General features: G+C 36.5%; 4 protein-coding genes across 4 annotated transcripts; 2 read left to right on the top strand and 2 right to left on the bottom strand.

Moving 5' to 3' along the window:
- Nucleotides 1–1,881: 1,881 nt before the first annotated feature.
- On the top strand, nt 1,882–3,321 carry LOC132705131 (uncharacterized). The gene is made up of 3 exons (XM_060675564.1): nt 1,882–1,973; nt 2,325–2,599; nt 3,064–3,321. The coding sequence occupies exons 1-3, from the start codon at nt 1,882–1,884 to the stop codon at nt 3,291–3,293; spliced, it is 597 nt and encodes a 198-aa protein (XP_060531547.1). The 3' UTR covers nt 3,294–3,321.
- Nucleotides 3,322–4,999: 1,678 nt separating this feature from the next.
- On the bottom strand, nt 5,000–14,580 carry LOC132704493 (uncharacterized). The gene is made up of 5 exons (XM_060674510.1): nt 14,271–14,580; nt 9,405–9,748; nt 8,314–9,350; nt 7,888–8,263; nt 5,000–5,309 (listed from the first exon to the last, which is right to left on the bottom strand). The coding sequence occupies exons 1-5, from the start codon at nt 14,283–14,285 to the stop codon at nt 5,183–5,185; spliced, it is 1,899 nt and encodes a 632-aa protein (XP_060530493.1). The 5' UTR covers nt 14,286–14,580; the 3' UTR covers nt 5,000–5,182.
- A 5,327-nt stretch (nt 14,581–19,907) lies between these two features.
- On the bottom strand, nt 19,908–21,208 carry LOC132705130 (uncharacterized). The gene is made up of 3 exons (XM_060675562.1): nt 20,639–21,208; nt 20,330–20,580; nt 19,908–20,266 (listed from the first exon to the last, which is right to left on the bottom strand). The coding sequence occupies exons 1-3, from the start codon at nt 21,206–21,208 to the stop codon at nt 19,966–19,968; spliced, it is 1,122 nt and encodes a 373-aa protein (XP_060531545.1). The 3' UTR covers nt 19,908–19,965.
- A 532-nt stretch (nt 21,209–21,740) lies between these two features.
- On the top strand, nt 21,741–23,006 carry LOC132704841 (protein YIPF6). Its single transcript, XM_060675118.1, has 7 exons — nt 21,741–21,920; nt 21,978–22,112; nt 22,164–22,242; nt 22,289–22,331; nt 22,388–22,516; nt 22,567–22,724; nt 22,778–23,006. The coding sequence occupies exons 1-7, from the start codon at nt 21,900–21,902 to the stop codon at nt 22,894–22,896; spliced, it is 684 nt and encodes a 227-aa protein (XP_060531101.1). The 5' UTR covers nt 21,741–21,899; the 3' UTR covers nt 22,897–23,006.
- The last annotated feature ends 1,021 nt before the right edge of the window (nt 23,007–24,027 follow it).

Here is a 24,027-nt window from a genome sequence, read left to right as displayed (position 1 = left end):
TGCTTTATCCAAGTACTAATATCACATTGTTTCGTAAAGGAGATAAGGATATGCTACCATTTCTCGAAAAAACATAAAGGTTCTTTGAAAAAATGGGTTTGCTGGAATACACTTGGTGATTGGGGCTTTTTTATTGATAGTTCAAAACGTAGTTAAAAATGTGTTCTTTTACATATGATAACAAATATGGCTCAATTCCTGGTAGTCATTAAGGAGGATAAGGAAACAATGGCACTAGCTTAACAAAAATTTATTTTCAATACCAAAGGAAAAAAAACTTTGATTGGAGCCGATAAAGCAATTTGTGAAGGCTTTAAATCAAGATGGAAATTATTTTAGGTACTTGTCACCTAAATTTCCTGGGATCGGCAGGAAAAAACTAAAAGCTGATATATTTGACGGTTCTCAAATAAGGCAACTTATTCAAGATTCAAGACAATTCACCACATCAATGAACGACGGTGAATCTAACGCTTTTTGTTCATTTGATCAAGTAGAATAAAATCTTCTTTGTAATCATAAAGCAGGGAATTAGTCGAGATATGCTTTCAAAATTTGAAATTACTACCCAGACAGCTACGTAGATCGCTTGCCAGAAAAATTAGGTGATTACGTGAAGAACAGAAAATATTCCACCAGGACATTGAAAATATGGAAGATGGTAATCAAGGACGATGGGATAGCTACATGATAGAAAGTATTATTAAAGAAAAATTTTTAATGATAAGTGACAAATGTATGCAAATATAATTTTGGGTTTAAATACTTAAATTAATGTGTTTTTATGCTTTTAACTGGCAGTAATATAAGAGTTGTAACGTAAAATACGTACAACTGCACTCAAAAAGTGTTCATAGATATAAGAAAGTGACCAATTGCTTTTGAATGGGATTATCCAAGGGTGGTCATTAACATACAATGCAACAAGATTATTACCTAAAGTTTCGGAATTTAAATTCAGGTAAAATTGTCGTCCGTAATAAAAAATAGTTTTATACCTATCCGTGTTTAATATTCTTTGGTTTGGTATACTACTTAGTTTAAGTTTATTAGTAATCATTCTTATTTCGTGTGTAATAGAGCATGTGTTGAATCGTGTGCGAATTTTGCAAAATATATGCGAATCTAGTGATCCCAGTAGATGCTCCCGCTTAAGTGTAGAAAACACTCTCATTGAACGTGGTGCCAGCAAGCAAGCATCTTTAGAAGAAACGGCCACATTGGCGAAAATTCCAGCATCAACTGTATGGAAAATTGTGAATAATCCCATTTCAGCGATGAAAAAAAGAAGCGGTGCTGACATTTTCTCGAGTGTAGATGAAAGTGATCAAGATATAATACGGCGTAAAATTTACCAGTTATACGAGGAACAAAGCATGCCTACATTAGATATCTTAATTAGGAGGCTTGAAATAGATGAAACCGGTGTTAAATGTGGCAGAACTACCTTATGGAAGTGTATTCAACACATGGGTTTTAGATTTGGATTTAGAACAAAAAGAGGTAAAAGAATAACTATTTTGCATGCTCGGTCTACAGATGGTTGGATTCCAAATCGACTTTCTCCGTCTGCGAAAAATATTTTACCAAAATATCTGTTGCCCTGTGTAATAACTACACTACATTGCAGCTGTCGGGTGATATAACCGACGACGGTTTGGATAATGTTTTTTCTAATAAGCTTGCTATAAATCGCCGAGAAAGTAACATCGCCGCGTTTTCCCCATTCAAAAAGTATTGCGCGCTTTTTTTCCGGCCATGTGGAGCAGAAACAATACAACCGATAAGACAATGCGACGCATCTGTCTTAATAGTTAAATAATTTACGAGCAGCAGTTTATATAAACGACATTTTCCGTGTACACTCGCCTCATTTCAAAGATGCGCTCTTCCCTCATATCGTGGCTGCTTCTTCACTTCGCCCTGTGCTGCTTCGCGGGTCCTACCGGTGAAGAATACGACGAGAACGCGAGGTGAGTACGAAAGGTTTGCAGCTAAGAGACCCGACGAGCCTTTAATATTAACATTAATATGTAAACACACGATTGCTGATTACAGATAACCAATCAAAAATGTTAATCACCTATTTCATTGTCCAGCGAAGTGATCTGGACAGCGATGCATTCCAAACCGCGTTTGACCAAAGAACACATTTCAATTTCGGTTTTTGTTATTTGCAAAGTGAATTGTTTTTTAAATTATTAAGGGACCGTTACCTAATACGCTGATTTACATTGATTAGTCGAATGAACTCACCCTTACCTCATATAATTTTGTGTGAAACCCAGTGACTTGTCTTTATAAGCTTACTAGCGCTTTTTCAGAAGTTTAAACGCCAAAGATGTGCTCTCCTCAATTGCGAGCAACTTAATGTCGCGAGGCTACGGTACTACGGGCGCCGGAGGTTCCCAGGTCATATCGCTGAACCTCACGAACCTCCTGGTGCTGTTTCTTTTGAAAGCGTTGATCTTCGCTGCCGCCTCATTAGGGGCGGGACACTTCAAGGACTACAACAAAGGAGACTGGGCTAGGAGCATCGACGGCGACGAAAAGCTATTGACCGACGAAGAAGTGCTCTTGTTTTTGAGTTACCTCACGGGTAAGCGATAATGAGGTTATCCCCAAAGAGGAAAAGGTGAAATGCCGGCCCAACATAAATTCTAGCTATTAGACATTATCGCGGCCCTACTAGTTTCATAGAGCATGCCATGTACATTTCACCACTAACCTGCACTTTCTAAACAGCGATATCCACACACTTAACTCCATATTTTGCGAATATACTGCCGTAAAAATCCCGCATCGAAACTTATGGAGAATCTAAAATCTAATATTTTTACGCGTTGCAGTACAATAAACAAACAACGGAAATTCTAATTAGTAACAATTTTAAAAATGAAACTTCAGTGCATTAATCAACTAATCGAATCTCCCGTTCGTGATTATTGTTAAACAAATTAAGAGCAATTGTCTTAAGTGTCTGCGTTTGAAATGTCATAAAGTCATAAAAGCCATAAATGTTAAACTCGAAGCTTGCGAAATTCTTGTAACGGCTATTTGCAGGTTCGCCGGGCAACAACGGATGTTTACAGAACGTGGCGTGTCAGCAGCCCCAGCAAGCGAGGAAGTACGTGAACGCGGGCGATTTGCTCTTGAAAGCCGCGAAAATGTTTGCCCTCGACCCTGACGTTAACTACGATTACGTTATCAGGGAAGTTGACCAGGCCGCTACGGTGGGCTCCTCTGGGGGCAGTTGCAGCCGCTTCAAATGCGGCTACGCGGACGCAAGTTAACGTTATGGTTGATCTAGATGAATATGTTGTTGCGGCGCACCAGTAGGCTGTTGTAAATAAATTGCGAGGATTAGCTTTATTGTATGTAAATCTCGCAGAACTGAATCTTGTGTCAGAATAAAATAATCCTCATTATGGGAAAATTTGAGTAATAAAAGTACCATGCAGTTGTTTTTATTTTGCTAAATATGATCCTCATCCAGGACGATATATATTGTCTAAAGAATACTAAACGCGCATAATTACGATCACTGCAATGCCAACAAAGTTTTGACCTAATAGATTTGAGATATAGGGGAGGAAGGCGTCCCATTTAAACTTTTTATTATTTTTTGTTGCTTATAACCAAGTCGATTTATTTTTGACTAACTTTAACCAAATTTACACAAATTGTGGCTAAGCTTAAATAAAAATTCTAATTATTGGAAAAATAAAAGAAAAAAAAAATTGTTTAATTTTGCCCCGTGCCCCGCCCACCCCTAAATCACGATTTCCGGGTCAATGACCATCCGTTGAGATTGTGTTGACATTTGGAACCTCGATTGAGCTCTATGTAGAGGCCATTTTCTGCAATATACGAAATGATTGTGTTGTAGACGTAAAAATGGAGTTGTCATCGCTAAAATATTTGTGTCATTCTTTACCAATCATTTGTAACTATGTGGTATATTGGTAGGTAATCTTATCCTCAACGATGTGATTCCTTGGATGATTTTAAGGAAAAAAAAGTTAATATCAGTTTTGGTCCGCAATAGCTTCGATATACAGGCTGTCGAAAATTAAAAAAAAGGTTTCTCCTCATTTTCATTAAAACTGCTTTTGATTTGTTTGGTAGAAGTTCACAATCCAAGAAACAATTATTTGGGCGAACATTATTTTTTTACATTCGCCGGTCAGGGTAAGCATTATCCTGAATATTTATTTTGAAAAAACTGCCACGCCACTGTTTTTTTTTTCAAAAAAGCAAATTTTTTCGATAAAAATATTCAATGTCTCCTGACGCCACTGATGAAAGAAAAAAAACTATTCACCCTAAAAAGATGTTTTGTGGGGGCTCATACCAAGTTCCAACAAAATATCTAAAGCAGTTTCAATAAAAATGAGAAAAAAAATCTACATCGATATAATCTTCCAAGCAATGACACCCTATATTATTATAAGTCCTGAGTTAAACATAATACTTAGCTTACGGCCTGTTTAACTATCTGTTTGAGGTTTCTCGTCTGTTTATTATTTTTTAATAACTTCAGCTTTTCGCAGTTAACAATAAAACAATGTTAAAATCAATGCCGATGGGATTCCAAAGAAACATAAACTTCCTTTCTTATTATACCAATGCCCACCTGACGAAAAATCTGGATAAAAAATACCGAATCCCTTCTCGTGTTATTTTTTTTTGCATATCTTATATAATTAATTAATATATTAAATTAAAATTTTTCTTTTTGCGACGACGCTCAAACTCGGCCTCAAACTCGCGAAAAAAGTTCTCCGTTTTGAAAATTCTTTATTATACAATAAATACTATCTCGCAAAGAAAACAACAAATCGGCATAGTAATATATATATATATATATATATATATATATATATATATATATATATATATATATATATATATATATATATATATATATATATATATATATATATATATATATATATATATATATATATATATATATATATATATATATATACACAGTATCGCTCAAAATGTACCGATTTTGAGTCTCGTTCGCACACCCGAACAGCCACCTTATCGTCCCGATCCGAAGCACCACACAAAACGTCACAGACTCGGTTAATGTTTTTTATATACCGTGAAAAACGTCGCCGTTCCGGCGTTCCTTTTTTTGCCCCACCTCACGTTTTATTTTATTATCGTTTTACGCGGCGACTGCCGGATACGGGAATTTTCTGCTACACGAGAACCTGTAACAATCCCGCTGCTTTATTGCGTCCATCACTTCCTGGAGATGATGGGATACCGACTTGGCCACGTCGGGATTTAACCTGCGAAGCAAAAAAAAAAGAATCATCACCGTGGCGGCAAATTGAATTTTTCGAGCAAAGTAACGATAAAAATGTGGAAAAATATTTTTAAATTATTCCGCGACGAAATAGAAGTTTTTCTTATCGAATTCAATTTTTTTAAATAGCTTGTCTCGCTTTTTTATTATTTTTTTTTAACTCAGAGTAGGAAACATACGGATATTGTTCTAAAAACTTCGGAAATGCAATTTTTGATTGTTTTCTATGTAAAATTCTTTAAGAATTTCTAAAATCAAAATAATCGAATTGAAGTCAAAATAACCAATTCAAAATTTAAAAAATCAATCCAACATTATAAGAACGTTTCGGCTTGCAAAAGAACCATCTTCTGTTTAAAATACTAAAATTTTTTCCACCACTTTGATTTAAAATTCGTTTTTGTGTGTTATTATCGCGAAGTCAAAAACTTTAATGCTTTGTCCACAGAACAAAGTAATAGCGACTCTCGCCTTTTTTCATACTACTCTAGAGGGTGGCCGTAATTGGAGCAAAATTGACTTAGGTATCAAGCGCTCGATTCCTGGGAAATATTGAATGGTAAAAACAGCGTGCCCGATATCTTCAGCTATTATGGAGTTTTCTAATTTTGGGCCATTCTATTATTTATGAAAACTTCCGATTCGGATAAACGTGTTATTACGCTCCTCTTCGAATTAAATGCAGTGGAGGTCGTTAAATTGTATTTTAAAAAGCCCACGTTGAGTCCTCCTCAATAATGTATCGTTTGATATTTAACATGAAAAATGGCACAGAGATACATTAATGTATTTTTAAACAATATAATTCTAACGATGCAAGACAAACTGAAAATAATATCTCACATACAAGACAAAGAAAATTGAAACAAACGAATTCAATTTATTATTTCCAAAAGTAAATCTACTTTAAACATCTCAGGTAATGAAATATATAACTGAAACAACGAAAAGATCTTCTTTTAATTATTTTTTTTTACTAACCTTTGACAAATCTTTCAGTAATTTAGGAAATTATTTAAAATAACAAAACATTTTATTGTACTTTCTGATTTTAAGAAGATGGAAAAGTTAGGTTGGAGATAAAATCAAGTGTGTCCCTTTTTTTTTGAAAATCGGCACATTTGCATATAACTGAAAAAGGGACAACTTTCCTTCCATATAATTCTCAAAATAACCTAATTTTTTAATATTTTATAAACAAAAAAAGTAAATTTCAACAGGTAAAGGTAAATGTGCTAACACTTGCACTCGTAAATTGATTTATTTATTATTTTTGATGCTATCCCCAGTATCAACATTTGTTAAAACCTATTAATAAAACATGTTTCCATATGATGCGGAATTTAGTGGTGAAACCGTATATATGTATAAGCGGAAGCCATTTAAAATTTCCGCAGGCCGACCTTATGCATTTTCATAAAAATTATAATCCGACGCGTTTCGCAGTAATCCTACTTTATTGCCGCATAAAATGTGTTTACTACTAGTATTTTATAAGGAAACATTGTTTTCCATTTTCTCTGGTTATAACAAAGCAAGTCCGAGCGACTACTCACATTTCGACGCACGTTTGCGTCTGACGAGCCATGCGGTTTACTTTCAGTGAAAGTTGTTTTCACTTAACCGGCAAATGTAAAGAGAGAAAAGAAAACCGCTTAGAAATTTCTCATTTTCTCACGCCGAATTATCGGTTCTAAAGATACATCATTTAAAAAAAAATAAATAAAAATCACCTTTTTTTAACTGTCTGCCAGATTTTTGTTTTTATCGATGTATGAGATTCTGGAAACGGTAAGAGATACAGAGATACAAACTCTCTTTTTTAGGTGAAGTTCCAATGTTTGAATATTTTTGCAGATATTTTTACATTACAAAATACACAAATTCTTGAATGGAAGCGATTTTTTTGAAATAAAGGTAGAATCCGAAAAACTCCAAATTTTTCATCTGCCGTAACATCTGCAAGTTGGGGTCGCCTTTGTCACCTTAATTTCCAAAAAAAAGTTAAATTACATCGCCAACTTTTTAATTTTAAATTTATATTTTAAAATTAGATTACAACTGAAAGAAAATTGAATTGATTTCAATATTTTATTGATAACGAAAAACAAAAACAAAACGAACATAAAAATCGCGTTTTGGGTTCAAATCCGAACACCTCTTTTGTTTGTTAATTAATCATTATCACCTTCTCTCTCACCCCGTTTCCCAAAAAAAAAACATCACCAAATTTCTGATTTATTTTTTGCCATTTTCCTCGTTATTTTTCAGCACCCTAATATAAATCCCCCCCCTGATCTTATCATATTTAGGGGCGGCGTCAATTTTTTAACACAGCGCCAAAACATAACCTATATTTTGCCTTGCCCTTGTGACTCGGAAGCAGAGAACAAAAAAACGAACAACGTTGAAAGTAACACTCGGTACCGAGAAGTCACGGTTAATTTTTTTCTCCTTTGTGCCTAACGAGGTCAGCGAAAGCGAGCTGAAACTTCTCTGCGTCAATGACCGCCTCGAAGAGACCCGAACCCCACAAAAGCCTGCGCCCAAAATCAACTTACGACGACATCAGCGTGTCCATCTTCTTCTCCATGACGACTACCTCGTCCGGATGCTGCCCGAGCATGATCTTGCAAAAGATTCGCTTCGAGCACGGTGTGTCTGCCCAGAATTCCGGATGCTCGAGCCCCGTCGTCGAAGACTGGCCTGCCCTAGATACATCCTCGCCGATCACCAAGTCTTGCATAGTACCCTCGTCATCGACGCTCCTCCTGAATCTCCTACTTTCGTCGTGCTCATTGGTTTTGGGCTCTTCGACGAGAAACACCAGGTCGTTGTTGGGGTGGAGTTCCTGCAACGCCCTCATCTCCAACGGGCTAAAGTAACGACCTACTGCTGCGGCACCAAGTCCAAGAGCCGCTCCTCCAGCTACCAAACCTGCAACCTCACGTTAACCTCCATCTCAGCTAAAACCTCATGGCTCTCACCTAAAGCTGGTAGTATGACTGACGTCCCGGCAGGAGCGACAAGCCCCATTTTATCCTGAGCACGTTGTGTCGTCCCGCTCAGACCCAAGTTGGTGGATATCTTCTGCGTCGCTTCCACAATAGGCTCGAACACGGGCCTAGTGATGCGTTGCATCCTCTCGAAACTGTTCTGCACGTTGTCCTTGATGCTCTCGGTGATTTTAATCCAGAACGGTTGCTCCGGTTTCCGTTTAATATAGTACGTATTGTACGGGTAGTTAATGACGTCCTTCTTGTACAAACTGATGCTGTTATCATCGACGTCGTATCGGTTGCTCTGTTGACGACCGGTATTGAAACCCCCGTAGGTCGTGTAGGAATCTTTAATGCCGTCGTCATCGTCGCGAGCCACCTTGGCTGGTTGAATCCCGAGCTCGGGGTGAGCGTACTGTAGCACTGGCGTCCTCACACCCTCGTTGAACGTTACCGGACTCAATTTCGTCGGACTGTACATCTGAGAATCGGGGTACAATACCTGGCCGGGGTTCTGAAGCATCCTACGTTGAATCTGGTGGGTATTCTCTTGTCTCTTCTTCGGGGAGTTATAGTCCACCAGAGCTTCGCGCTCGTTAATTTCTCTAATACGATCGAGGAACTCGACGTTATCGGCTTTCGTAAATGGCCCCACTCCGGATCCGCCGAATTTCACGTAGTTCCTCCCTTGTTCCTCCCCTAACGAGTTATCCTGGACGGTGAACGGTCCCACTCCTCCCTTGGACGAGTCCCTCTGCTCTTCGAGCTGAGCCGCGTAGACGAGCTCACCCAATGGAATCGCCGCAGGTGGTTTGTACCCTTGTTCGTAAGGTACCAGCTCCCCGTTGATGACTCTCGCATTCCTCCAGGTCTTGGTGTCGGAAGGATCGTCGGGCACTCGGACACCATGTACCACGGGGATGCCGTGTTCGAGAACAGCTCGGGAACGTTTTTTGGTTTCGACATTCTTGAGCAAGACTTCGGAAGAGCGTACGTTGACAGGTTTAGGTACCACGTGAGGTATGCTGAAAACATATAGTACGGAATACGATCTCAAATAGTAATCTTCCATAGGTTACCGATCGCTGTCTATTACGTTGCCTTTAATGGCGCTAGCGTTGTGCATCAAAGTGACTGGTTCTAACTTCGTAGTCTTGGGTTGGTAATCAATAGATGATAAAGGTATCCAGTTGGTATAGAACGTCTGAGGCGGGTCTGGAATTTGGTCCTGCGCCTTGGACCGGTCCTTTCGCTTGACGATGAGCTGAGCTAAGCCGCCGTCTTTGGTTAGTACATTCAGGGTTTGCATACTGTCGGGGTTTAAACTCCTCGACACTTTAAGTTGCGTCCTGGTGGTTAAGGTGGGCGATTTTCTTGTTGATTCGGAGCACCAGCTCAGCCCGACGAATAGAAATAGTACGATCTGAAACCAGAGAGAGTCTTGCGTCACGAAAGAAGAGAAACGGCCAGTGAAAGCGACCGACAATTTACACATCTTTAATTACCGGTTGTCGATATTAACGATCACGGGATAAGGGAAAGTGATTTTCGATGGGCGCGCGTGTGTGGTCGAGCAAGATATTTGGAACGACGAGGCCGTCCAAAACTTCAAGAGGTGCGTCTTGTGGACGTTTATTTAGCTTAAAATGGATTTTTATAAAATTGTATATCGGAAACTCAGTATCACTATTCATGACTGCAATTCGCCCCTGTCATGTTTGGTCAGGGCTGTTCAGACATTTCGATTGATTGTACCCTCACATCTTCCCTTCCTCCCTAAGAAGAACCACTTAACTACCAATATACGGCCTCATTGGATTGCGCCGGTTGATATGAACTGGTTACGAGGCGAATGGAAATTTCCTAATCTACGTGAGCTGTGAGCCAGAAAGAAATCAACTGATTTAGGGAACCAAACCAACACGCGACAATAGTTTTTGTCAGCCTTCTTCAAAATTTACTACCGACACATCATAAAAACATTTTTTATAGTTTTTGTAGACATTTTATTATAAAACGGGGGATAAAACTGTGTAATAACAATTTCTCACTGTTCCAACTGTTTATATAGTTCAAATTTCTTGACATAATTTCAGTAAATCAAAGTTGATTTTTTTTCTCGGAAACATGCTTGGATGTTTTTATATTTTAAGTTGCGCTCTTTTTGATTTAACTGAATTTTATGTAGCGTGTCCCAAATTTGAAATATAAACCCCTGGTAAATATGTAAAAATAATAAAATAATAATAAAATAAAATCCTAAACAAAACTATTTTTATAAGCTAAATCAATGATGGGTGCCAAATTTCCAATTTTTATTACTTTTCATTGACTATGATGTTTTGTGTTACTGTGCGATGTGACTCAAGATATATTTCCTTGAATAAATGAATAACTTCATTTTCTCTACATATCTTATTTCCATAGTCAATCATCGTAAAAATTTCAATCTAATCGGTTCGCTTAAATATGCTTCGAATGCTATGCTACACTTGTTTTTATAAAAATGGTATACCGATACCTTTTCGCATTTCACTTAAACTGCACAAAATTTGAATTGTTTGTGATGTTGATAATTTTATGGCGTAAACTGGAGAAACTTCATTTTTAACGTTATTTTTTTTTGGTAAATTTCAAATTAAATTTGTGTCTTGGGTGGTTCAAATCTGCGTCAGGAACTAGTGGTGTTAAGAACGGATAACGTTAGAGAGGTAAAGATAATCAATACTATTAAATATGAAATATTTTTCAGCGCGGAGCAGCTGCACTGCATATTGAACTGCATGGTGAGTAAATTCCCTTAATAAGTGAAGAGTGGTTTAGTCACAGGTTGTTTATTAATACAGTTTCTATGGTTTTATTAAATATTCTTATATTGTAGCCGAATACCCAGACACATTTACGAAATATGGCAGTCGATATTAATATTTCAGAAATTGATGCTATTAAATTGAAAATCGATGAAATATCTCGGAAAAGGCGTGAAAAAATTTAATGAAACGAACCCATTTTAAAGCAAGGCTTTCAGATCTTTGTTTTAATTATATTAAACATTCCACGGGCATTTATTATGCCACCCCCGTATATACATGGCATTAAATTACAGACCCGGTACCATAACGACCTGGATACCATACAAATTAACGACGGCCTGTAATAATAATTACCGGCACTAAATGATACATTTTTTTTTCTATTGTAAATACGACGCTGCTCCACTAACAAAGTGGAGCAAATGCACTGAGACGGAGTACGGGTCAGAAATATATAGGGCGTTTAGGAAACACGACGTGACATCTAAAATGCAGTTAGCTTGAGAAGTTTACTTAACCTCAAAAATAAAGAACGGTACCGGCAATATATTGAAAACCACGAATTTTACAATCGAAAAATAACAAAAGTGTTTAAAAATTACAAATAAATTACAGTGTGTAAATTAACGCAACAAAACAAAAATTGAACAAGAATTTGAAATGTCAAAAAATATGAAAATATAAGGATTGAGGGAAAGTGATCAATGCACCTATAAAATGTCTAAAATTGTAGAACACCCCATAAACAGACTTTACAGCAAACCAGACCAATAAATTAAATAAATAATAATTAAAAAGTACATTCCTTCGTCAATTAAACCAAATGACGCATTTAAATTAATCCCACACGTATCCCAAAAGTGACACATTTTGGCAACCTTGTTTTGTAAATAACTCTATATGGTCATATAAAACGGATTTTGCCGGGAACCATTTTAACACCCCGTATTTGTTTGTATTTATCGGTATGTGGTTTGGGACGATCAATTGGACTCTCGTTTTAGCTGTTGTTTTAGCACGAAAAATTTATTCGCAAGGCTTGCAAAAAAAAGCAATAAAAATTCGAACGATACGAGCGAAATTGTTGTATATACACGCAATAATTAATTCCGCACCAACCCTGGGCGGCGGCTGGGAATGTTTATTCATTGCGACTGAAGTTGCGTAATTAAAAAGGTAATTTTGAATGCGTCGATATAGGTGTTTTTCCCGGATTCGACAAGTGGAGATCGATTTCAAAATGTTTGGAAACGTTCGAGCTGTGCAGGTTGTAGATTTGAGTGTTCGTAACAGTTAATAAGAAAAATATATCTAAAATTACGCTTTTATTATTTTTTTTAAATTTAATTTATAAATTTAATAATGAAACAACTGGCAACACGCCTTTACCATTTGCAGTTAGCCAGATAATATAAACAGTTAACTAAAATACAAAAAATAATTTTCAACCCAATTTTTAACATTATTTAACATTCATGTTCCTGAATAATAACCTCTTAGTACAGACTGTTCAAGATTTTATTTACATTAACTTAAATAGTCTATGAAAGATTAAAATTATTTTAGATTAGGCAAAAGAAACCTTGGTCCTGAAGAAACCTTTAGATTTAGGTATATAATACATAGCAGATTCCATTAAAAAACAACCTCAACTTTGATAATTTTATTCACTTGTATAATGTTCAATTAATTTTTGTTTATTAATTATTATTTAATATTTATAAAATTGTTTTGACACCGCCACTGTTTGTGTTTTATGGAGTACACATTCTTGTAATTATTATTGCATTTTATACGCCTAACAGTCTAACTGACCTTCGCCGATTTAGGAAAAAGGTCGTATCTTTATTTATTTGTTATTTATTTACTCCTTCTTTTATATTGTAATATTCAAATGCAAGAAAAAAGTTTCCTTTTTAAAAATTCCATGTCGATAACATTTCAAAAATCCGTGTTTTAGCAGTAGCGTAGAAAATAAAAAAATTATAGTGATCGTCATTTCAATTTTTTTAAAATTTATTTTACCCTAATAATTCATTTTATTTTTTTATTTATCGTCATCTACAAGGTCATAAATTGTCGCGGAAACGTAGACTTCTAGAAAATTATTTTTATAGCCTTTTAAACAAGTAATTTTACATATTTATCTACATTAGTTGCACTGTAATGCAAAAGTTTGTTTTCTACGGAATAGCAAGGACATTAGCGAATTAAAAATACGAAAATACTTCTTAAGATTTTAGTTTGAGCGAATATTAATGACTAATAGCATAACGAATAGGAGGAGGAAGAGTTACATTGACCCATGTTCCATTTTTGCAAAAAGGTCGGTAACTTTCATGGTACATAGAAAACGGTTTTATTCTCAAGGCACCATGTCAAACATGATAAAAATTTGTTATGCATTTTTTTTAATTTATAAATATAAATTTATAATGAGGTTCATAAAAAAGCGCAATTGAACTAATAAAAAAATTGTTAAAATATTTCCAATTAATTTAGTTTATTTGTTCCTTTTTATTATTATTGAAGGCTTTTATTAAAATGTGCTTCAATTGCAATTAAAGTGAATTTAAAAAATACAGTTAAATCTCTAGTTTTGGTAATTTTTTGTTCATTGAAAATTCCACACCTGTAATTTTAACCAGTCGGAACGTGTTTTTCTAACAGATCATCATCACAACTGATGAATTTTAGCGGAATTTTTTTCCTCGTGGGTACTCAACAGCGAATTATACCGGAAATTTTTATAGAAGCATGCGTTACCATGGAAATCTATCAACTAAATCAATTTTAATTGGTTAAAAAAACTGCGGGCTTAATTTTTCGGCTGAGTTAGATTGATCACCTAAAAAATCATTCGATAATTAACGGCACTTCCAAAGAAAATCAGAATGATACACTGTGTATTCATACGCATGCTTGAAATTTATCGTGAACAAATATTTGAGGAAATTAATAATTCCCCGTTTTTGGTTAGTTAAATTTTTCCTACGAGCTGCTGATATATAATATAAACCAGAAGGACAGTACCGCGGCACTAGTAACTCGAACAAGTTTCTTAGAACAGTAACATTGGGAGATCCCTTTTTTAAGCAATAAAAAATCTACTCGGACTACTTATTTACGTACAATTTCTCTGGCCATGTTGACAATCGCCGTTTGTGCCAAAGCGCGCCGCGATCGAAACGTCAAGTCGATAAATCACCCTCACACAGCCACTGTCGCCACAGACCGACGACTTTAACTTGGACCGCGTGTATCAAGTGTGCCTCGCGCTTTATGCCGACGTTCGGGTTACACTTCGCATTGACTGTTGATATCACCGGAGATAGCCGCTCTCCACCTGCTGCGCGCCGTCGCTACCACTGCTGACCCACTTCCACGCGACGCCCAGATGATGAGAGCCCCGCGCCGACGACGACATCAACTCGGCGTTAGTTTTTTTTACGCGTTTTCGGACCAACGCCGATAACGCATCCACGGCCCGCTCCGACGAAAACGCGGTCAACGGCCGGCCAGGCAACCCGTTTCGCACGAAACCACCTGCGAGAAGAAAGTGATTTCTACGATTCGCTCGTTTTGTTTAAAATCGAGGAATGCGATTACTTTCTACGCGTAATCGAACGTCCGAAAGTTTTGCGCGCAAGTTTTTCCGCCCGGGCTTTATGCGGCGCCCCACTGTGACTAAATCTCCTAAACTATCAACCAAAATTGCAATAGATCCGTTTTATTAGGATTTAAAGGAAATTATTAAAATAGGCGCAATATTTAAAATTAAATGATGATTTAATTATAACATGTATGTGATAGATTTATTTACTTGTATTGTGGGGTCCATATTTTTATTGAGATTTTAAGTATTGTATTCGAGTATTGCTTGAAGAAGAAGTGGTGGTGAGTTGACCAGCCCCAACACTAGATATCAGCAATAAAAACAATTTAATATTCTGTGATTAATACTAAACACAACCGAATTTTAAAATCGAAATCACATCATTTATTGTATTATCAATCTTGTACAATGTGTTTCATTTTCGAGAATTTTACTCCTGATTTTTTATGCAATAAAAGGCGACAAAAATGTCGAGACTATCTTGGATGTTTAGGTACAGAGTAATTTTGGAAATTTTACATTTTTAGAAACCCTTTTTAGCTAGCACGGTTATACGTAAACTTATTGAAAACTTAAACACTGAGCTTGATAGGGATTTTTATGTAGGATCCAGGGGCGTACTGAGTTTTCTTCTGAAACTCTATTTGATATATTTAATATAACTTGCGTTTTTTCTAATGGAACACCTTGTCTGTTAATAATTTCATCAATTTTTTTATTAGCTTTTCAAAAGTACAGAGTGTTGCAAACAAAAGTACAGAGTGTTGCAAAAAAACTTAAGAGGGTGATTACATAATTATATTTTTATCTTAAAAACGCAAATAGATAGAACAATAAAATATAACCGAAGTGTTACTATTATAAAAACACACTTTCTGTATATTAGACTTCATCCTTCTTGGTAACTAAATTTAAGAAAAATTTTATGCAATGATATGGAAAAAATAAATCTCGATATACGGGTTTATTAGAAACCCTTTTTTCATAAAGGCGACAAACTTCCAAGGGCGTTCCGTTTGCACGACCGTAATTCACCATCTTTGGATTAAAACTGTTATTACTGAACAATTAAAACATTAATAAATTTTTGATTAAATTTTGAATTTGAATGTATTATCTAATTGCTGAAATAAATGTTATTAATTATTAATTAGCAGGAAGGATTTGGATTTGATTTTATTATTTGCAAACGGTAAGTATGTATTATTAATAAAAAGTATCTTTTTACTTCGTATACTATAATCCCGAATCAGCTCATCTTGCAAAAATAGAAAATTAAATAGAAGATAATAGATAACAACATGTTGGAACCAAATACAACTTATTTTTCTAAAATATATTTTTTTTGGATTTTAGATTTTACATTTTATTTTCTTTATTTGCTGGGAGTTTTATGAAAAAATTGCAGGAGACAAAAAAGTTTTTACTAAATCACTCCATCGATTTTAATCTTCACTTAACTTTTTGGGTTTCTTTTTATTAATCTTTCTATCTATCCGTTGGCCACGAGTACGGCAGCCAGAAGTTATTCCTTAGTTATCTTTCGCGATATTGATTCTCAAAGCTTCGCTGGCCAGCTGTACCTGCCAGCGCTCTATGGCGCATACTCCACTTAGTCACCAGACAGAGTGCGAAATCGTTCGCTAGGACATGTGGTTCAAAAAAACGCTGTTAATACTGTTGAATACGGTTAGCGTATTTAAGCAAGTGGTGGTCATAACGTCGGCCGACCCTTCCGGGACAGAAGACCTAAACCGAGGTAGGGTCAGTTAAGTTCCGCCCTAATTTGATCCTTTCGGTTTCACGAGTTCCAGCCAAAGTCCGTTTCCACGCGGACGAATCAATAGGAGTCCCCACTACTAATTAAAAAAAAACTCAGAATGTGTATTTTTATAATAGTAATAGTTGACTGTTCTACTATTTATCTTTTTGCTCGCTTTTGACCCAACGTTAACAAACTATTTGCGCATTTGGAACACCCTGTATATAGCACTTACGAACCATTTCAATTATAAAGCATTAATCGTTAATTTGTTTTTAGGTTAATACAGTTTTTTTTTAAATAAATTACAAAAAGTTAGTCACCTGCTAAAATAAACTTGTGTTATGTGCAATATTATATCTGAAACTAGAAAATCGCAACACGCTAGTGTGGGACACGTTGTATAGAGTGGGACAAACTGGATTTACAAGTCCGAATTTGAAATTTGGACCAGTTTTTTGTGGAGATTAGTGTATTGCGATAAAATAACCTGAAATTGATATATGTAATTGAAGTAAATGAAGTACATCTTTTTAACTTACTGATAATATTAAAATTATAACATTTTAGGGTGTAACTAGCGCCCTCTACATTTTATGCGAAAAAGTAAAATGTTAATGTATTCCTCATCTCCAAAACCCTCTAAGTTCTTATGTCGATATCTCAAAAACAGCTTGAGTTCTAAAGAAATAAGAGCGACGTTTTACTTAATATATCATTACTTTCACGAGTTTAATCTAGGATTGCTTTTTGAAGCATTCATTACGGACCATACGAAATACGCATTAAAAAATGTATATCAAAATTATAAACACACACATAAAAAAAAGCGCAAGCAAAACAAGTCTTGCCAGCTACATTTTAATAGAATTATTTCTTAGTAAACATTATATTAACGTAAGACATAATTTGAGATCGCATTCTCTTCACACATTGACAAAGTATTGAAAAATTGTTATAATGCGAAACGTTGCACTAGAAACAAAAATATTATTTCTCAATGTGAAACTCGCTGTGAAATGGTCATCATGCAACACATTAATACATTTAAAAAACACACAGACACATACCTGAAGATTAAAAAATATGAAACAACTCCAAAAAATGCTATTTACAAAACTTCTGGATTCCTCCTGCGTCGGTTTTTGCTTAGTCAAAATTGCTGACGTTTCGCCAACCATCGTGTTGGCTTCTTCAGAACTTGACTGAAACTGAAGAAGCCAACAGGATGGTTGGCGAAACGTCGGCAATTTCGACTAAGCAAAAACCGACGCAGGAGGAATCCAGAAATTTTGTAAAAAGCTTTACAGTAGCCTGTGGAAGTTTCTTTGAAAAAAAAAATCCAAAAAATATATACCTATACCCGACATGATAATTAACGGTACTTTCGACGGCGATTTTTTGAAATTTAAAAGTATGGCCTTTGTTTATTACGTTGTTATACAATTTAGAATATTTAGAATTTATAAATTTTGAGTGCTAACTTAAAAGATTCGCGCTCTGCACGCCGATTTGATATCGGACCTTGACTCGCATATTATAGACAAAGGAGAACGGGCGGTTTTTTTGCCTTGTCGCGCACATCACGAAAGGAAAACGTGGGTATTGGGGAGATGCATATCCGATTGTTTCGAATACTTTTACCCGCAACAATGAAACAGCGACCGTCGATAATTTATGCGCGTCGTGCACCGAGGATTTATGTTATGCCGCGATATTTAATAACGCCTGGGCTCGGCCCTTATTATGCACCGGCAATGGATTTTCCGGGCGCGGGCGGGGGAGGTTAATTTAAAAGGGAAACGATCTATTTTGTCGCGTAACGAGCGCGGGAATGCCGGTTTTAGTGCAATCCAAGGTTCCGAGGGCTTACGTAAAATGACTATTATTATCTAAATATTCGAAATGAAGAAAACGAGGAGCGGGCGTGTAATGTAGTCTGCGTCTTAGTGTAGCTGCGCCGCACCACCAGTAGAACGATCTAATCTTAAATAATATTCTTTATATTATTTTTGATATTTTTTAATTTAAAAATATATGCTTTGTGTATTTGATGCCCAATTTGGGTAAATAACTCAGTTGTTATTTGTCTTCACACAACTCTTGCTAATCGCTTAAAGATTGTAATTTTTACATTTATATTACCTATTTAATAGGTTCAAAATATTATCGACTGACACAAAATTTTGGAATATTCTTTTCTTTTTTAAAAAGTCGCGCTGTTTTATAGCACCTAAACTAATTTTTACATTCTAATGAATTGTTGACCATTTAATCAAACGAAATGACAATTTCCCAAGTATTGGATCATACAAAACTTTTTTATTTGGTAAACATTACTTACGTTTTCACCCACAACATGCTAGAACAGTATAACGAACAAAAATATTTAAAATCCTTCCTCAACGGAATCAATGTTTTGACGTCTTTCGCGCTGAAACATAAATTCGGAAAATTAATTACGGTCGACCATATCTATAAAAAAACTAAAATTTGTTTATTTTGGAATCCATCAACTGAAACTGACAATGAAGATTGTCATCCTTTGGATACATGCTTGGATACGTTGTTTCGGATGCTTATTGCATATTTCGTATATACCCTGAAACACCTGGTCAGTTAAAAATATTGGTTAGTTGATATCCCAAGGTAAAGGTTCAACAAATGACGACAGCTTAGACAGAAATTATTTTTTAATGTGATATAAACTGAGGTTAGAGGTTTGGACTATAATCTTTTTTTTTAATGTTATTCTACATTCTGGCCACAAAATTAATATTATAAATTTATAACATTTAACATTTGGACCATAGAACTACGCAAGAAAATTATTCAGATTGTCAAATAGGAGCTTATTATTAAATTGCGAACTTTTTTAATTTTAAAATATTATGTTATATATTATTATTATATATTATATATTAAAATAATTCTTTTTGTATTGCGTAAAAATTTTCAGTTTCTTCCTGCAACTGTGCGACTGGTTTTTGACATTGTACATCCTGACGTACGGTATGGATCTATTTTTAAACTTAAAATCGAATGAGCACCGTTTTGTGAATATCGGTGCCCCGTGCAAGGATTTTAAAGATAACATCAAAAATATTGATCGTTAACCTCGAAAATTCGTATCGGCCAGTACATTCGATCGCAGTCTACAATCGGACGGCAATATCACTCGTCCTTCGTACAATAATGTGTGGGCTTGGCCTTATAAAGTTCAAAACATTATCTTAATTTAAAGGTTTGCTTTTTCGAAATCTTGCAAATGGGTTCCCGCAGCACTAGTTTGCGCGGTTCAATCATAGGTCATATACACTAATTTTAGTTTATATAATTTAGGATAATGGTCCTGTACTATAAAATAAAACGATAATAACCGTTTCCGGCAGACTTTATTACGAGAAATATCAAAACATTAGCACAAATAATAATTGAAAAATTGAACGCTACGTTGGATTTTTGATGAGACCGCACGTTATTGGCGAACAATCGCCACTACGAACTGCGTCGAAAACCCTGCGCAGATCTTTCTCGTTGCTTTTCAAGTCCACGTTCCGTTCGGAAAAATGGTCGAGCAGATTAGCGACGTTGCGTTCCGAATTTTTCGCGAGGTGCGCGCTCAGTAATAGCTCGCACAACACCCTGTACTCGCACCCGTTTTCGTTCAATTCCTCGAAGTACTCCAGCGACGACAGCACGTGGCTGGCGAGCTCGTGTTTCGAAGAAACGGCCCTGTACCGCGACGAACTGAAAACCGTCACAGACCATAATCGCGGATTGAATTTTGGTCGGTTCAGCGAGCGCACTTACGTTTGGTACGGATCTGTTGCCGTGTCGTTGACGTCGGTAACGCTAATAACGGTTGGCGTGAGCGCGCTTATCAATAAACCGATCGGAATGAATGTCGTCAAAAACTTTATGACCTTCTTCCATGGGCTTTTGTAATCGACGTCGTAAGTCTTCGAGTGTCCGTGTTGCTCGCCTGTGAGTTGGGTACTTTGTCCGTGACTCGGTTGACGGTTCTCGCTTTGCCAATCTGTAGGGTATCTTCTGCTTGGTACCTAAAAAGTATTTTATATAGTACTGCCGCGGTGGCAGAAATATCACGATCTTTAGTACCTCTACCGGTTTATTAAACGAGAAATCGTCGTTCCGTCCACCGCCGTTAGGCGGAGCGTGTTGCGGAATGTGCACGCGATTATAGTCTGCGTTGTAGAACGGATATGGTCTATGGTTAGTTAGGGCGGTTGGAAATTTAACATGGTTGTGCCATGAATTAGGAACCGTGGTACTTTCGTGGTACGTTTCGTACTTCGCTTGGGCATCTTTCCTTTGATCCAGCCACGGCTGGCTGACAGTCCACGGACCGTTATCTCGGTGCCAGTTGTTGGTGTTTACTTCGTAGGCTCTCAAGTTTTCGGTGCCCGTAATTTGACTCTGGAACTGTTTGGCCTCTGGAAATGCCGGTTTCACCGGAATTTTATTGTACTCGTATTGTATTACGTCTTCGTCGAACGGGGGACTTGCTTTAAAAGGTTCTAGAAGCTTCTGGCTGGAATTGCTAATTGTGTCGGGCGATTGGTGACCGCCCGGGCGGTTCAGTTCGACTGCGTCGATTAGTTTGACCGGTTTGACATCGTCTAGAGTGGTATTAGGTGCCGAAACACTAGCAATAATATTTCCGGACATAGTAGCACTGCTATCATTGCGAATATCACAATTTTGGAACGCAGCAGTTTCATTCGCGTCGCCTAAGATACAGCCCAAACAGGCAAAAAAACACAGCGAAAGAAAATACGAAACATTCGACATGTCTTCGTCGAGTGCGGATGCGGCTTCCGAAGCCTTATTTATAGAATTGTTCTGAACAATAGACAATGCCCGTTGCGAGAGACAATTCAGAAAAGTGTATTTCACTTTTTCGTGATTACTCCCGCGTGTCAAAATTGTATTACATGCACCAAAAATTAACCTAACGACGGCATTTTTTTTACGTAACATGCCGTTATGGGACAGTGCATATTTGTAAAATAAAAGATATCGAGAACCTAAGTTAATGTTTTTAACATTTGTTTGTAATCCTGCCATCTATAGTCGAGTAGCGGTGGTACTCTGGATTGTGGCTAAGGTCGCTAAGTTCCTTCGGTTATGTTTAGAGATTACTGTTTATTTGGGAGGTTATATTTCACCTATTAAGTGAAATTGGAAAAAAGGCAGGTTGTAATTACCGTTTAATCTATGCAACTGTCTACGTCAGCTGCGGCATCTTTTGACATTATGGAATTTTGTACTCGTTAAAATGAATATCGAGACCTTTTTAAAATTGATGGGTACAACGTATTGAAAACACGGATACCGTTCATTTCGAATGAATTAAACAATGGACTCAACAAAGCTAGAAGTGCGTACAATGTACCAATGGGGCGCAAAATATTTAAAGTGTGGCTGATATTTTTAGATGTATGAGGGTGACACGGGCTCTCCGGGATCCTATGTCGAGGGAGAAATGGAAGTGCCCGCCGGCAGTACTAGAAGTGGGCAAATCGGTCAACCTGATTTTAACACATTGGACGAACCAATCAGGGCGACTGTAGTATGTACTATAAATATGTAATTTTTTATTTGCTGTATGTTTTCTTTCTAGCTTAGAGACCTTAAAGCTGTAGGTACTAAATTCGGGCATGTGTTGTTCCCGAAAGAGAAGAAAACGTTACTTAAAGAATGTAAGTTGCATTTTTCAGTTGTATTACATATAACAATTTTTTTTAGGGGACTTGTGGGGTCCTCTTATGTTATGCACCTTTATGGCTATGTGAGTTATACTTGCGATAGTATTATGCCATGTTGAAATTGATTTGATTTTGGTAGGATTTTGCAAGGATCAGGTAGTGCTGATGATGTGAATGATGGGGGTCCGGAATTTGCTGAAGTGTTTGTCATTGTTTGGGTCGGCTCTATGATTGTCACCTTAAATTCGAAATTGTTAGGCGGCAATATGTGAGTGGAGCTTTGATCCATCTCAAAAATTTAATTTTATGGACTTTTAGATCATTTTTTCAAAGTGTCTGCGTTTTGGGCTATTGTTTACTACCCACTACCATAGCGTTAATAATCTGTAGGATAATTTTATTAGCAGAGAGCAGTGATCTACTGTTCTTTATCAGATTTACTGTGTCAATGGTTGGATTTGTCTGGGCCACATATGGTAAGGTTTAGGGGTAGTTGTTTTGTTTTTTTTAGTTTTCTCTTCCATTTTAGCTTCAACAGTATTTCTAGGTGATAGTCAAAAGTCTGGTAGGAAAGTTCTGGCTGTATACCCTATCGGACTGTTTTATTTTATTATATCTTGGTTGGTTATATCCCACACAACAAATTAGATTTGAAAAGTGCATGTAAATAATCCTATTACCTCTATTGTGATTTAACGTTAATTCCATTTAAATATTGCTATCCTGTAAACGTTTTGGAACAATAAATTTTTTTGAATACTTGCCCTTGCGTTTATTATGCTTTTATGAAGGAAGTTAGATTCCATAAGACAAAATCACTCTTTGCTATTTACAAACAGTTGGGCAAAACAACTATGGCCAGTCGCCCATTGCCGACGTCCGTCGAGGAATTTAGTTTTTGGTTGTAGACCAACATATACAAAGAAACACAGTCACACGAATAAATACCGATATCAAAGTTTTTGGGACGAATACGACGGATTCTGCTAGTGGCGAGCGGAAGTTAAACCGCCGCGTGCAATGCTCCCAACGTAGAATCCCGAGACAGAATCAAAACCATGACCCTAAAACGATTTTCGGCGTTTAAAAAAGCATAACCGGAACAATACAAGACAATCTCAAATTTTAGTTGCAAACGACTTTTTTCTTGCGCTCACTGCTTCTATTATAAAATATCTATGTTAATCCTGCAGTATTTAGTAGATGGAGGATGGGGATATTTTACTGACGAATGACATCCAGCTGCGCAGTATTGCCAGGCAGCGATAATTATTCGATTTAACCAGGAAATAATATAAAACTGGTGGTTTCATAATGCATAAAAAATTCCAACATCCCGAATCCAAAAAAAAATCTCAATGTATTTAAAGTATGCAGTAAATAAATTAATATCCTCAAATTTTCAAAGATGTTGTTGGCTAGATACTTTTGCCCGAGCAAAAGTTTAAGTAGTGTTCTATTTAATTATGGTAACAAAATAACAGCAAAAACAATATTGCATGCCTCACAAATTATCCCTAATGACAGTATATTGTAGTATAAAAAGAATAGCAGACTATCATCAGACATTCTACTATTACAAATGTCGTGACCAAAGGAGGCCCAATCCACAACAGTTTTAGGGATATTGGAACCTCCTCGTGTACTACAAAGTTTTTGGAATAATCTATACTCTGACAGTACATAATAGCAAGAATAGCTTCTGGCGAAAAAAAAAGAATCCTTTCTGATGCTCTGTGTCCTCGTGTACAGTCGGTGTTTCCAGATTCACTTGGTCGT

Source organism: Cylas formicarius, unplaced genomic scaffold, assembly GCF_029955315.1.
Source record: "Cylas formicarius isolate icCylForm1 unplaced genomic scaffold, icCylForm1.1 PGA_scaffold_7__23_contigs__length_41026272, whole genome shotgun sequence".
Lineage (NCBI taxonomy): Eukaryota > Metazoa > Arthropoda > Insecta > Coleoptera > Brentidae > Cylas > Cylas formicarius.
This window is presented reverse-complemented; position numbering and strand designations above follow the sequence as displayed.